The sequence below is a fragment of the Nilaparvata lugens genome, chromosome 2 (genome assembly GCF_014356525.2).
Source record: "Nilaparvata lugens isolate BPH chromosome 2, ASM1435652v1, whole genome shotgun sequence".
Classification (NCBI taxonomy): Eukaryota; Metazoa; Arthropoda; class Insecta; order Hemiptera; family Delphacidae; genus Nilaparvata; species Nilaparvata lugens.
Window position 1 is genome coordinate 25,317,187 of NC_052505.1, and position 16,689 is coordinate 25,333,875.

Here is a 16,689-nt window from a genome sequence, read left to right on the forward strand (position 1 = left end):
TTATTATATCTTTCAGAAGAACATTTCCATACAAGTACCTCAACCCAACAAAATTGATTGATTAGTGATAATCTAGACAGATCATAGGTGGACCAGACCACAACTACATGTTGAGTCGAAGAAAAGCGCTCTTTCAATCTTGAAAGACGGCCAACCTTCTTTATGGAGCTAGGAGTGGACTTTCAAGTTGAAAATAGAATTGACAGAGTGGCGTGCTCACTCACCCTCTCTCAATCACTCTCTCTCTCTCTCTCTCTCTCTATATCTCTCGCTCACACACTCTCTCTCTATCTCTATCTTACTCTCTCTATTCGTGGACAGCGACCTATTTGGACTAATGGCTCAAATCGTCAGCACCACTTTCAGGCCTAGGCCCGATTACTATGTAAGTTAGTGAGCCACTAAACTAGCTGTTACATTCATGAGAAAGACTGGACTGGGATGACACAAGTTTCCCAGCTATGAACTAAGCCTTATTTGTAGGGTAGGAAAAACGAACTAATTTTTGAATTCATTATATCTCTGCAATGATCCACGGAGAGTTTGCTTCATGAAAATTATCCATTCGATTGGAAAATCAGTTCGGATGAATTTTCTCAGCAATTGACGGCGAAAAATTTGCTCATTGGACATAAGTCGTTTATAGATTCTATCCTTCCTGAATCAGGTAGTACTAGACTGTTCCACATCATAGATCGAGGACAATATTTGAAGATTGTAGGATTCGAATTCAACGTCCAATTTAGTGAGCTTATGAATTTGGAAATGGAATCATTTTCAATGGTATTGGTTTCAAATGATAATTAATTGTTTAATAGATTAGCACGATTTCAATTAAAAAATGAATAAATGATAAATAAATAAATAATTAAAATAAATAAATTCATTTTAATATTATATAAATGTCATTGATTTTAAGTTTAATAATGTGGGATGAAATAGTATTTGTTCAGATAGCATGAAGCCGTGTCATACTTAGTTCTTGGAACACAGTTTTTTACTCATACACCTTTTGATTTTCCTGTAGGCTAAGTTTGTGGAAAATAGAGTTGACCAGTTATTAAGGAAACAGCGAAAAGTGAAGATGTTTTAAACTGTTTCCTATGGTATTTAATAGTTTGATCTCTCTTTCCAAATATGTCTTCACTTAACTTCATTTGAAAAATATAATTATCCAATTTCAGAGAAATAGGACAAATCTTACGAATACAGGGACTTGTCTGTGTCTTTCCCTTTCCTGAATGAGACGTTTCAAAACTCAACATCGATTTGAGATAAATTGATCGAACATCTGATGCCAGATGTGAGTGAGGCATTTCGCAATTGCGCATCGGCAGATCAAAGGACTCAAACGAAAGAGCGAGACGGCCGGTTAGGCCTCTCAAGTAATAATAAAGTGAAACTGGCATGAGTTATAGTTGAAAAGTAACTGGGATAAGTTATTTTCGGCTTACCTTGCTTTTTCGGTTCTGAACTGGAGGTGGAGGAAGCACTCTTTGGCTGATCTAGTTCATCGTTCAATCGGTTCAGCTCTTGAGAACTACCGGCTGAGTTTTCTCCTGAAAGTGACAGAAACGAGATTATTGGATATGACCAATTATTTAAAATTTTGAAACCTAAAGAAGCAACTGCAAATTACTCGCACATTCATTCACTCACGATGAACTTGACATTATTTGAGGAATATTGTTCATGATGCGTATTCAATATTATTGCGTATCGATGTTCATGTTGGTGAGGATGTGAAAGCGTTAAGGTGCGTACAGATTTACGCGCCGCGAACATGAGCAATTCACTTTTAATCAGCTGACTATATCTGCATTTTTACAGAAACGGTATAAGATATAGATTTAAAAAGCTTGGCATCAGCTGATTAAAAGTGAATTGCTCATGTTCGCGGCGTGTAAATCTGTACGCACATTTATAAAAGCTTGGGATAAAACATTTCCTTCAATTCCTCACTATTTTATACACTGATACAACACTTTGTGATATCAAATAATATAATTTTAGTTGCTCAGACTTTTCAGAAAATAGTGTTCTAAATAGTAAGAAAAAGAGACCAAGAGATTTCTGATGATTTCAAGGTGCTATGACTTTGAATGTTTCTGATTGACATAAAATAAAGAGAGTTGAAGGTGCTAGAGAATTCCAAAAAAACACCACCAAATAATATTATGTTAGCCTATTGAGACACTAGAAGAGAAACAGAGGAGGTGCTGATTAGATTTTTCAAATGGGATTGAGCAGGTGAAATAGATTATACAATTACTAAATGTTATAGAACTTTTCTACAAAAATCCAAGACTCACCACGAATGATTTTAACAATGTGTAGAGGTGCTGATTTAAATTTGTGTATGGATTATTACCTAATATAGTTTAAACCAAATAGGATGGGTCAGGTGTAATGCGTGCACCACGAACCGCGTGTAAACTAATCAATTGACGGCGGTAGCGACTGATGTTTGATGTTTGATGTATGGAGCAGAGGGAGCCACTTGTGCAATGCATGCAGCGACTCCTCCCGTTAGTCCGGAAGGGCGTATTCGGCAGCTGCTCGCTCATCCGAAACAACATTCAGCCTACCTGCCTTCATCCGTATCAATACCATTCTACTATCATACCTATACCTATACATACCTGATTCCCATACCTACAATGTGTTCATTACTGTATCTATCTATTATTGTATAAATACAACTCTACCTATTTATTGGGTCTATCACTGTATACAAATACAACATTGTATCCTTCATAGCCCTTAGTAGCTACTTGTACTGTAGAGTACTCACAAACATCTGAATGATAAAAGAATGGAAAAGGGGTGGGATGTTGATTGGAGAGAACGTGTGGTAGAGAGAAAATGTTCATGTGTGAGCGATGGAATGAGTAGAGAGTTGAATCAAGGTACTGGGAGAGTAAGTGGAAGAAAAAGAGGAGGGGAAGAGTAGGCGGAGTGTAGTGAACGAAGAAGATGATGCATAATGTGGATAAGTAGGAGGGATAAAGATGAAGGAGAAGAAAGAGGAGAGGAAGAGCCAAACTATGATCATACATGGGTGATTTGTGAATTAAGATGAATGAAAAAGAACTGAACGACGAGTGTCGACGAAGTAATAGGAGGAAAAGAGTAGTGCAAGGGAGAGATGATGTTGGGAAAGAAGAAGGAAAGTCGTAGAAGTCACAGAGAAGAAGGGAGTTGAAAGTCATACATCTGATTCATTTCCTATTTTAGTGATAATATTGTGAAATATTTCTTCTAAGTTGTGTTTTGAAGCATCTATATTTAAAAATATTATTTGTGAAAAAAATTAAATACTGAATATTTTCTGAAGTGAACAACAAGACTATTTGAAATATGTATATCCTTATCTAAATTTGGGAGAGGAATAGCACAAAGTTACCTTATTTTTTCTCTCCCTATCATTTTTATTATGTACTTATTGTATGAATCAAAAAAGAATGTAAATAGTGTATGAGATTTTTTCCATCATTGCAATTACTTTGATGCTTTATTAGATGAGTAATGAGTTGAAGGTTCTTGAAGGCAATTATTGATGAAGAGAAGTAGATGGAGAGGAAGTTGTAAAGTGGAGGAGGAGAAGAAGGACTAGAAGAAGGAGAAAGTTAGGAAAGACTAAGGAGTCAAAATATTGGGCTTGATACACAGAATGCGGAGAAAAATTAGATGAGAGGAAGGAGGTAGGAATAGCCTGAACTGTGTGAAAATTAACTGATGGAATAGAATAAGAAAATGTCTGTCTTTAAACTCTAATTTTTGGTTATTAAGGAAATGAGAAGAGAGTTTCAGGTGGATTGCGAACCATCAATATCAGTCGTCAGGGGTTTCGTAAAGTACAATCATCTTATATATATTTCATTTACAACCCCCAAATTTCATTCGAATTACCATGCATAGTTCTTAGTTTGGAGCGTCGTCGCCTCCACCTCCAGTGACGCAGTCGACGTCTGTCTGCGATCCGATGTCGTTCACGCACGTCGGCTCGTGCGTGTGACGTGCGTGACCGCGTCACGCATCTCCGTCTCCTTCTACCACTTCCAATCTCATTAATATGCAGCCTTCTCAGTAACCAGCAGTCCAGCCAGGATGCTGTGTTAGAGACGGGGGACACCCGAAGGTTTGCCGAAAATGACCGGAAACAACCGAAGCCCGGAATTTTCATCACGGAAAACTATTATCACTTCATCACAAAAAAAAAGAATTTTAAAAGCTATTCACAAAACTTTCATGACGATAAATTCAAGTTTAAATCCATATTGAATTCGATACTCAGTGGATTTTAATTAAACCTCAATTAATTGAGTTAATCCCCAGTTGTATGGTGGTTTGAATCCTCTTTCAGATACAAATGATCAAAGATCAGAATGACCATAATGTCAAAATGATCAGATACGAAGGCGGATACAAATGTATCTACCTTGTACTAGTAATCTACCAAATGTAGTACCTTCAAATAACAATGGTGGTACGAAGTGTATTATGTTTAATGTTGCGGTAACTATAACAAGTGTATGTATGCACTAAGTTTGCAAGATGCAAGACCAAGAACCAACTTATACCTAACAAACACTCTCACTTCTTACAACTCAAAAGTGCAATAATGTTCCTATCAACATAATCACTCTATGAATATATATTCACAATTGAAATCACCACATAATGAACACTTCATTGTTTATTACGATAGAAACAATCACATCCATTCCTCAACTACACTATATGAAAATATCACATCCATTTAATGTAGAGTGACTTTTTTGGAAACATTTCACAGAATAATCAAAACAGTGGTTCTCCTTAGCTGCAACCGGACTCCCCCAGAAACGACCCCAACCGAGACCCTCTGTCGAATATCAACTATCGACATCACGCGAATGACAATCGAAGACTACTGCTCTCAATCAAAGACTGAAATGAAGGACTGCTCTGCATTTTGAAGAAGGAAATAGGGCTGTGGCTTGCAGAGACCTCAAGACACGCCCCTTGATTGAGTATTAACATGACTCAGGTTTCGATTGTCCCCGAGTCTGTCAAGCGTGTCCACCAGGAATCAAAAGGAAAACATAAATTAAACCTGCGCACGAGACATTCTCATTCGTGATGATCGACTCTCATGATGAACTCACGCTGTTACAAATCATGGAGGGAATTTCGATGAAGCTGTACAAACGCAATCCAGATACTTCAGCAGAGACTCATTCATTCAACAAATATAATATTAATATTTTTTTTTACTTCATTTGTTTGCTCATTTAACATTTTCCGCTCAAGTTTTTTTTTCATATTACGATATTTCACGTTGTGTGAATTTTCAAATCTTGGAAGTTGGAAGTATAGGCATGCGATATTATCGTTATGCACTCAAACATATATTAACTAAACTAATGAGTAAAACAATCTATAAATAAAAGTTCTCTCTGATCTAAACGAATAGAAACTTGAAACGTGAAATTCAGTTATAGCCTACTCATCTATACTTATAAAATTCTTATCTCACTGACTCACTGATTTCTGGAGAACTACAGGATGGATTGCAACAAAACTTAGAATATAGCTTCCTTATACGTCCTAGGTGCTCACTAAGAAATCTTTTGGCGATATTTCAACTCTAAGGGTGGTTTTTAAGGGTTCAAAGTTCGTCTATTAACATGTATATATTCTTTTTCTCCCAATCTGTTAATTATAATAGAAATGTTCATATCATATGCTACTATAGAACTATAATCTAGAGAGAGTACCTCTTCGTAAACAGTTTTAAAATAGACCCTTGCGAAGCACAGGTTACCTGCTAGTACAATATATTCGTACAATAAGGAAAAAGTTTTCACCAAATGTCATTGTTCAAAAGACAATAATTGTCAATTTTGATTTCCATGCGATACTTCCATGAATTAAAATGAATCTAGGTGTTTGAATTAACATAATTTTGAATCAAATTCTATATTTTCAAGTGCAATAACATTTTTGAATTTATCCTTGCACAAGCAGGATTCAAATACGACCTCTTGACTTGTGCATAGAGCTTAGGTACTGAATGGAAAGAGATGAATGCTCAACTTGGATTATGGAGGGCTGAATGCGAGTATCATACTCAGGAATATTATTGTACCCGAACTGAATCATAACATCGGTGGGTTTAATACGCCAATATTCGTTGCTTAAGAATTACAATACAGTTGCTCAAAGGAAATTTTTATAACTATTTCCTTGTTGAAATTACTAGTATAGATTTTGTCACCTGGTCATATGGGACATATATATATGAATCATATATTTATCTCATACTTATCAGGATTTTAGAGTTTTAAATTAAAAAAGTTTTGAACAGTGTTTTTGTCTTTGAACAATCTTTGTCATTGACAGAAAGATTGTTCATTTCATTTGTTGTCAAAATTAACGTAGCTTCTCTTTTGTTTTTAATAACAAACGTGCCGCTTGTGCGACAGATAAAAATATGTACTTGAAATGGCTTTCATGTTTGGCATTGACTGAGTTTATATTTAATACCCAAAATTTAACTTTTGGTGAGTGTGTGAGCTCGTTCGATAGGACTGAAAGTTAAGTCTGGCTGATCCAGTGAAAAAGGCTAGATTTCGGTTCGTTTAATAATACAGTTATTCTGTCACAGATCGGGCAGTATAAAAATAATTGTTTTGTTAAGGGAGACGGGTTCTGAGCCTATTCATTGGTTCAGTTAATATTTGTTCTTTTAAAATACTAAAGTCGCAAATAAACCATTGGATGCCAAAGTGGGAAGCCATTTCAAAAAGGTAGGTGACTACTGAATCATTGTTCTTAAATTTACATAACCACAAAGATTGAATCATCATTAGCAGCAAGCGAGTGTTTTCCCCATTAATTCATATCAAATATTGTTTTATAATCAAATTAATCTTGTTTTGTTCAAATGTATATATGTTAAAGATTCATTAATTAAAGTTCTAGTTATTCTGTTTTTTTTTTTGTTATAATAGTTTTTCCCCTTACAAAAGTTATCATAGTTTTTTTCCCCCTTACATAATTATTGAAGTCGGACAGAAAAAAAAACAAAACTGTTTCTATAAAGAAAACTTTAGAAATTTAATTATGTTTATGTGAATTACAAATTCAAAACAGAAAATCCTCATGTAACTTGTTTGTGATATTTCCATTGAATGCACTGGCCAGTGGAAAACAGTAGTTTGAGTTTTGAACAGTCACTGTCAGGGTCTACTTGCCATTGATACAAGCAATGCATGTCTAATGCATTACAATGGAGCAGTCGAGGGTTAGGAAGTGAGCAGCAGCAGGAAGGAAATGCCACAAAGCATTAAATCTGAGGCTTCATCACATCCTACTTCAAGGCTCCACATAAAATGTTCCACAGGAGTTCATCACAAAAATGAAGCATTTTACTGGAGAATGATAATTATAATATTTGAAAATATATTAGAATGAAGCGTGGATGTGGAAACCTTACCTTAAAAATAAAACTTTTTATTTATTGACTAATCTGTAAATGTTCCAAGTGTAATGAGAGAAGCTTTGATCAAATGCCTGTTTTTCATTCCATCAATATTGTCAAACAGTTTGATAGACTGAAAAACATCAATAAAGAACACCTATCTTATAATTTTTGCGGCTTCTGCACTCCCATTACATCGGATGTTGTCATGAAAACAAAACAGCTGTTCTTCCATTGTAAGCTTGTGATTGGTTAAACTCATAGGTGGGAAGTTCTTAACCCTGTTAATTGTCATGACAACAAGAATGATGCTCTCTTTTTGGTTTACTTGTCTTTGATTGAATAATTGTTGTTTCTCTACTCCCATTTTCTGCACTCACATTCGTTAGTTTGTGATAAATTGAATTTCCTATTCGTGGACTTTCATTAGTTTTCATCATTGGAACGAAATTATTGATCTCTCTTGAAAATGGCGATTGGTTGAATTTCCTACTTCTGCTCTCGAATCAGCTGTTGTCAAGAAATCGGATTCGATGCTCTCTCATTGACTGCCTTGTGATGGAGTTTCAGTTCCTCAATCCTTTTGTGATGACAAAAATTGCTGTTCTAAAATAGTTTGTGATATTTCTCTTTTGCACTCAAATTGATTGTTGTCATGGAAGCAAAATCGCTGTTCTCTAATGATTTTTGATCTAATTTTTTGTCTATTTGTTGTTGATAGAATCGCTGTCTCTGTTAACCATGTATTTATTATAGTTCCCAGCATAAGAAAGTATACTAGTCCAGTCACTATATACATACATTGGTGCATGCAATTTATATTGTAGTTCTGATTTTTTAATATATTATTTGGGTACATAAGAGAAGTCCAGAACCAATTTCTTTATGTAAAATTTCTTTGTGCTAGATACAGGGTGGCTCAAAAATCTCATTTTATCCAGAATTTTAAAATCTAGAAAAAAGGCGGGAGCAAATTTTTCTGTCCGACTACGAGATTTGACAGCAATTGCTGAAAACTGGAAAATGAGCCGAAAATACGAGGTTTTTGGGCCACTCTGTATCTAGTACAAGGAAATTTTGCATGAAGAAATTGGTTCTGGACTTCTCTTATGTACCCAGATAATATATTAAAAAATCAGAACTACAATATAAATTGCAAGCACACACCCTTTTTTATGTCTATATTGACTGGACTATACGTATTTTCAGGTGCAAACCACCATGAAAAACCAATCACCGAGTCACGTTACACTTTAAAATACGTTGTTGTTAAAGGATGACAGGCTCATGTATATGATATTTCAGGTGAAATACATCAAGAATTCCAATTTATGAAAAATGAAAGTGAGATTAAATCAGCTAGAAAGATGTTCTCTTCTCCACATACGTGTTCTATTTTAACAAATTCTGGGTCTAAACCAAATATGAGAAACACCTCATGATGTTACACCTCATGAGAAACAAAAACTACGTTGAATCAGCTTTAAAAGTATTCTCAATGGAGCACTCACATTCAATGCTCGCTAATGTATTTTTCAACAATATTTGAGCACCAACACACCATCAAAAATCAGTCAGGTGATACTTTTCGACCAACGCTCAGCGCGCGTAAATGAGCTTGAAATTAGTTTGTAGACCTGGACTGGACTGCCAATGACGCCAGTGGCCGGCTTAGTGGAAGCGTATCAAAAACAACATTATCTTTCTAAACGCTGCCGCCACTAAATGACCCCCTCCCTCCTATCACCACAAACACCCCCCTCGAGAAGTGGACCCCAAAATAGGTGCCCTGTCGTTCCAAAAGCAGACTCCGCCACCTATCAACCAACCCGATAGCCAGTCGCCATTTCGATTCTAATGTCATTAGTTTGTTTATTCTGGATATTTTCGTAGTTGGATTTATTAGAAATTGCTATACTCTACCAATCACATAGATGATAATATGAAGTAGGCCTATCATTAGATAAATAATGAAAAATTCAACTTTAAATTTCAAACGGGTATACTTTAAAACTTGGTGATTTTTTAAATAAAATTCTACAGGCTTAGAGAATACTACGAAAAAGAAGGATCTTTTGTAAATTTAACTTTATTAAAGTTGGAATATGAGCAGTTTTGGGCTAAGCCTGTTGCTTTCTCCCAGTCACTGCTACATGATTCATGATTGCATTAATAAATAAATAAATTAATGGATGAATGAATAAATAAGATGAATTCACTTCTTATTAATGCTAAATTTTTCCGATATCCGATTTAAATCGGGTTATGAATTGATTCATTTACAACCAATTGACAAATTCAGTTCAAATCTAGATCTGTTCAATCTTCAAATATGATGAGAATGTTTTACTTACTTTTATTGAGATCCCTACTCCTCCGCTTTGGTGAACTGGTATTGTCTCTGAAAAAATAAACAATGTAAGTTTTTAGAGTAGCTTTCACCCCCCCCAAAAAAGTACATTATTGCATAAGAAATCGTACCAATATTTCATGAATCCTAATGTTATGGTTTCTTGATCCATTTCGAGCTGCGATGTATTAACATACTTTTTTCTATGTATTACACACGACATGCAGTCAAATATTTAAGTAAATAATCAAATTCGAAAGTACTACAGTCAGTAAGTAAAAGAATTTGATCGTTTACTTAAATATTTGACTGCATGTCGTGTGAAATACATAGAAAAAGTGTGTTAATCCTAATGTCTCAATCAATACTAGTTTCAAGCTGATATTATAAATGCTGTGATACTCTTCTAGTTGCGTAATTCTAATATTAATTAAATAAATATTTCGATTGCCGAATCCAACTTTAAAATCATTTCCCAGTCAGTTTGAATCAGAGAGAATAGAAGTATAGTAAAGAATAGTAAAAATGGTATATTATGCTCTTTTCTACTCCCATGTTGCTTATGGTAAGTACTTATATTTGTATGAGATGAGATTTGAAAAATCATTACCAGGATATTCCCCCATATCTGTTTTAAATCCACCTAAAACGGCAGACCAATTTAGCTCAGTCTAACATCGTTCTTATCACTCATGCATGTTCATCTGCACAAACTTAGGGCTTACTTAAACATGAGACTAAAGAAAAACATAGAAAAATATGCATATTTTTCACAAGCATGATTTGAAGATTTAATCAGGGCTCGGATGGGAATCATGCTCAGTAGAATTACTGAAACGTTAAAAAGATTATAAAAAGACTCTGATATGCAACAATCCATTAGATTAGAGCTCTACAGAAATAGGGAATTTGACCCGTAATAAATTTCAATTGATGATATTATCAACAAATAAAACTTGCCAAGTTGCAGAAGTTTGAGAAAATATCAACTGGATAGAACTTGTCACTATCTGCCTTTATGTGGGAATAATGACCACACCCGCCGCCTATGATCCGTGGGAAGAACCCCACCCTTCATTCGATTCACCATAGTGTACTAATGCACTAGCATACACATTGTACGTCACCATAATGGACGGCGCTTCTTTGTCACTTTGTCGCTCAATTAATTTCCGCTCAAAGCCGTTTCCATGGCAACCTTGGGATCAAAACTAGATGACAATTGGTGGCCAGGCCTATCACTATCAGCAAACATTGTTGATTAACTATTCATTGGAAACCTATTTGTTAAAATATTTTTAATTATGTTACAATAAATAGTGAGTTTTGAAGTACGGTGTAAAGGGATTTATAATTTAATGACATTTTGAAATATATAAATCTATAAACCCAACACTCGGTTCCATATAATTCCGTCTACATACCATGTTGAACCTGATATGAGTGGATTTACCCATTCGTAGCTATTTCCAAGCTTTCCTTCAAACCTAGTTAGATTCAGATCAAGAATAAATTAAATGTCCTTTTGATAGGGATCATAATGTGGACGAATAAAATGTATTTGAGGTGTGTATTTGTTGATTGAATTTTGAAATGATAGGAGCTTTGAGCGAATTCATTGTGTTTTTGATTGGTACAACAACATATAGTCATGAACTATTCAATTCTTATGAATATAATATAAATGTGAATTAATCATTCGTTAACAAAATTTATAGAAGTAGAGAGAAGAGTAGAAGTGGAGAGAATCGTTTTGGAATTATTTTTTATAATAGTAGAGTATTAGAGAGTAATCGAGTAGTTTTGTCAATGTTAATGCAATAGGCCTGTGCAAATAACCATATTAAATATATATTTTATTGAATCAGACCACATAAAAAGTAAACATGAATAACTCAAATAGTATATTTTCTCCATGATTGAAATGATTTGGTGGTACTGAACTATTCTTTGGAAATTTACAATAAAATGTTGATTATGTCAATATCACATAAGGTACATATCCTTCTGACATTCATCCTATGAAAAAGTGGAAAAATGAAATAAAATCATGTCTGGATGATTAATATTGTTTATTGTCTCTGTATTCTAATTACAATGAATCACACCTTCGCAGTTTGATAATAATTTTCCAATGTTTTTCCAGGTGACCAATTCAAGTTATGCTTAGTTTCATAAAATATAGTTTAAATTGATATTGCGATGTAAATTATCAATATTATAATCATTTTTGTATATTAATCGTCTCATTTTTTAGAAGTACTTTTGTGTTTTCTCACTATGTTGTACTGCCACGGCATTGTTTTTTGTTTGTATCATCTGATAAATTGGAAGAAAATTTGATGTAAATAAAACTAATAAAGTTCAAATAAAAACCAAATTAAATCAACGTTTTCCAAGAATATGTTATTCTAATATATGTTTTTTATAGAGCATAAAGATGAGATCTTTTTTATCATATGAAAGAAGTCAAAGTCCATTGTCTGTAAAAAGGATTACTCTGGTATTTATAAAATTATTACAGTAAAACGTCTGAAAAAGGACCTGATATACGGCTTGAGCAATGAGTATCGAGAATTTTTTACTGTTGGTGCCGGGTGATGGTCAGTGGTCACCCATCCAAAAGCGGAGCTGAGAGTTCGAAATGAACTGAGGTATCATCCAACAATCAGTAGTGTGAAGCACTTGTCAGTGTCGAGTTCAGCACAGCAAGCTACATCTAGTGAGGAGAGTTCGAACTAAGCCAATGATTATTTTTGGAGCATTTCATGCAGTACAGTTTTCATGCAATACAGTGCAAACAGAACTCAGTACCGGTTGCACAACAGCCGGTTAAATTTTAACCGTGATTAATTCCACGAGAACCAGAGATCCGTCTTTTCAAAAACGCCTTCTCTGATTGGTTCTCGTGAAATTAATCACGGTTAAAATTTAACCGGTTGTTGTGCAATCGGGCCTCAAACACTGACTACAGAGTGAGTCGTATAGAAATAATTATTGTTGAAAAAATCAGAACACTTTTTACAGCAATCAATAACCTACACAATAAAATTCTTCCGTTTCAATAGTAACTGTGAATGTACCAGTTTCCTCAAATATTCACAGGTTCATTAACAGTAAATTTTGGTTTTTGCATTTTAAACTTTTCCTACAAATTTGTAGGTAGCATTTTCATAAAAATAATCACATTTTCTGTTTCAACCATTTAGCTTACTGGTACTTCTACAAATAAATGGATCAAAAATAAGAAATTGAAGTACTTCTATAGTGAGGTCCACGTTATAATGGCAGTGGAGTAAGATAGGAGAACAACATCCCTCTGTCTTGTCAATGCATTCTATAGACGGTCGCTGATACTGTTTTATTGATGTACCGTAATATTAACTGTTCATTCTCGTTTAAAATAATCGATTATATTTTATTAAGCAAGAAATTATATTTTTCAATAATTTCATGAGTTTACATAATTAAGATGAATTATTTTGTTAATTAATTATTAATTCTACATTGTTAAAAGACGATCTGGCAACAGAGCAAAGCGAGAAAGAGATAGCGCTATCTGCTATGTTGAATGATAGCAATATCATTGCTAATCAAACTCTGCCATTATAATGTGAACCTCACTCTATAATTATGTATAAACTTACTGATTGAGGCCAAGAGTGAGAGAAGAGCCAGCTGATTTGAGAAGCGCATGCGAGTCGCCATTGGTCAGCAGTCGAGTGGCCGTGCCATTGATGGCTGATATCACATCCCCCTCCCTCACCCCTTGTTGAGCCGCCTTACTGCCTGGATTCACCTGAAACAACAATAATAAACGTTTAACAAATAAAAACGGAAGTTAATTCATTAACTTTTTGTGTAGTTGAGAAGTTGATATTGTGGTAATTATTCATATTGAATGAAAAAGACTAAGAAATTGTCAAAAAACCACAGATTTATTGATACTTAGAAAGACCGGTTTCGGTTATTACACCATTGTCAATCTCATATCTGTTCTCTGTTCTCATTATTTTACAGCGTTGATTGTACTTTACAGTACAGAACTTATATTCTTGAAAGGAGGTCTCGACAATATGAATTTCTTAAAATAAGTATCAATAATATATATTTCTCCTTCAATAAATCTGATTTAATCAATACTCACTATTAATTACTCAATATTATCATTATTCCTGGAATAGTTTCATGAGCACGATAAATATATTAAACTAATTTTTTCACCAGAGTAGAAAACAAACTTTTCACTGACATAGGCTCAGTTGCACAAAACATTGTTAAACTTTAACCAAGATTCAATGCTAATCAGAAAAGTCTTCTTCCCAGAAAAAATGTCTCTGATTGATTCTCTGGACATTTTTAATCATGATTAAATTTCAACAGGCTTTTGTGCGACCGAGCCTTAGACTTAGTACTGACCAGCTGAGTCTTTTTGTTGGATATTTGGGTCCGAAATTTGAGCATCTCACAATAGCGTATTCATAGCTAGAGCATAAAATGTTAAGAAAAGAGTAATGTTTATCATGTGAAATTATATTGATTTTTATTACTGAACACCCAAAACCTAGAATAATAGCATAATACCTCAAAGAAAACATGAGGAAAAAGGTGGATATTTCATTATTCGTCTATGATAATACCCCATAATATTCGAGGACTACAAAGTATTACAGGTCTACTTATGGAAAGAATAATAAGAAATGAATAGAAGTAGGTACAGTTTCAAGAGGGTTCTTAGAGGATAGTATTTTGGAAGCTTTTAATCCTATATTATGTTACCGGAACTGGCTTCAAGCAGCCCTCAAGGGTGGTTGCTATTATTGATAACTGGGGAACCTAGAGCATATGGTGCTGATGTAGGCCTAATCTCTGTGATAAGGTACAATAATTTCTTACTGAGATCCCTACCATCTCTATCAACTCTCGAGATCTTGGCTTCTGACTACTGCGCGCATTGGGATATCTACTTTCCGACACTCTCTTCCCACTCCCTCCCTAATACCGGAACAATTACAGCAAACTCAACAACAATAAACTAAGCACATAAAATTACCGAGAATAACTAAAATTATGGTGATCGACTTATCGATAATGACCTAATCGCTCAGAATCAGATAAGTTTAATCAGGTAAGAATTAGTTCTTCCCGTTCAGGCTCTGATTGGACATACACGAACTCCGCCCTACGGTTAATTGGGAGCGAATCAAGACTACTACCAATACCTACTATTACTTAATAGTAATAGTAATAGTAGGTATTGCTACTACACACGCGTACATTGTTTACGTCGTGACGTCATCACTGACTGTCACATTATTTGTTCTGCTGTCACAGTTTCAAAGTAATAACGTTATTCTTTTTCCGATAAACATCTGATCCATTAGAGCTTGTTCACATAACAGCGATTTACGCTCGGTTGGCAAATCGTTCGATTTGCCAGCCTCGTACACATGACAGCGATTCATGAGTGGTTTGCGCTCGATTAAGACTGTGCAAAGGCTCAGTTAAACTTTCTACTGGTGATATTTTTCGCAGTTTTTTGATTTTTATATCATCAAGCTATCAAAATGTGAAAGTTTTCTCAGAAAAACATTTTTTCCGATCAAAATATTCATTAAATTACAATAGTTTTTGGCGTGACTGGAAGAAGAAGCCTTGAGCTCCAGCCACGAGTTCTAAAAATAAGAAATACATTTTTAACTAATAACAGCAGTACAAATGATACAATTCTGTTGATATATGGTAAATAATCTATGGATGTTGAATTTTATCAATAGTCAAGTACTTGATAAACAAAATATAGATACACAGAAAAATAATATAAAAATTGTCAAGTTCTAATAATTTTTATACAATTAATATTGCCAAAAATTGTTGATTTAGCCAACTCAATTCTCAATTTTAAAATAATAGTTCTGTTTTACCCAAGATCTTATTAATCTCAATTTGGTTTTTGTTATTTTATCCTTAATAAAGTCTTCCGGAATTTTATTTATTAGTTTATTACTCTGATATTCAAATTGGTGTTTACTAGATGTTAATGAAGTAAAGTTAATATTGAAAGCATTTACTACAGTTGGCCGTATATTATAAGGGATTGTGCGACGGGTAAATTGATGTGTATTTTTATTAATAAAAATAATTAAATTTGTCACATAAGTTTGACGTAACGTTGGTAGATCTATCTCTTCAAATATTAATCTGCTGGGATAGAGTCTGGGTCTTCCAAGCGCAGCTCTAATAATATGCTTTTGTATTATAAAAAGTTTTTTAAAATGAGTGTCATACGCTGCTCCCCATACTTCTATATTATAATGGAAAAGTGAATGAGCATAAGCGTAGTAAATCGTTCTCAAAATATTCAAGTCTTTTAATTGGTTAATTCTGTAAAAAATTGTTATTAAATATTTCAGTTTGAAGCATAGATTCTGAATGTGAACGTCCCATTTAATATGCTGATCCACAGAAACACCTAAATATTTGATTGATTTAACTCTTTCTATTGTTGGACAAGTGCAGTTAACAGTGATGTTGTTATGACAGTGTATTATCAGCTCAAGCTCATCAGGAGGCTGACCACTTATGTTAGGGGAAAAAGATATGTATTTAGTTTTACTCGCATTTAGAGTTAAAATATGGCTGTTCAACCACGATTTAACTATTTCAAGACCACGATTAGCAGAGTTAAATGTTTCATTCCATGTTAAGCCTGAGAAGATTAGAGCAGTGTCATCGGCAAATGATAGTGTGACACCATTAGGAATATCAATTTTCAATAAGTCATTGACATAAATCAAAAAAAGTAGCGGCGATAGAACAGTTCCTTGTGGAAGTCCAAACTCTTTTATATTTTGAATGTCAGTTTTATCAT

General features: G+C 34.2%; 1 protein-coding gene across 1 annotated transcript in view; it reads right to left on the minus strand.

The window, feature by feature from the left end:
• LOC111044999 overlaps positions 1-16,689 on the minus strand; it is a 187,012-nt gene that overhangs the window by 91,369 nt on the left and 78,954 nt on the right. The window contains 3 exon segments of the mRNA XM_039420886.1: positions 1,455-1,559; positions 9,823-9,869; positions 13,466-13,617. Coding sequence (XP_039276820.1) covers positions 1,455-1,559; positions 9,823-9,869; positions 13,466-13,617 — 304 coding nt within the window.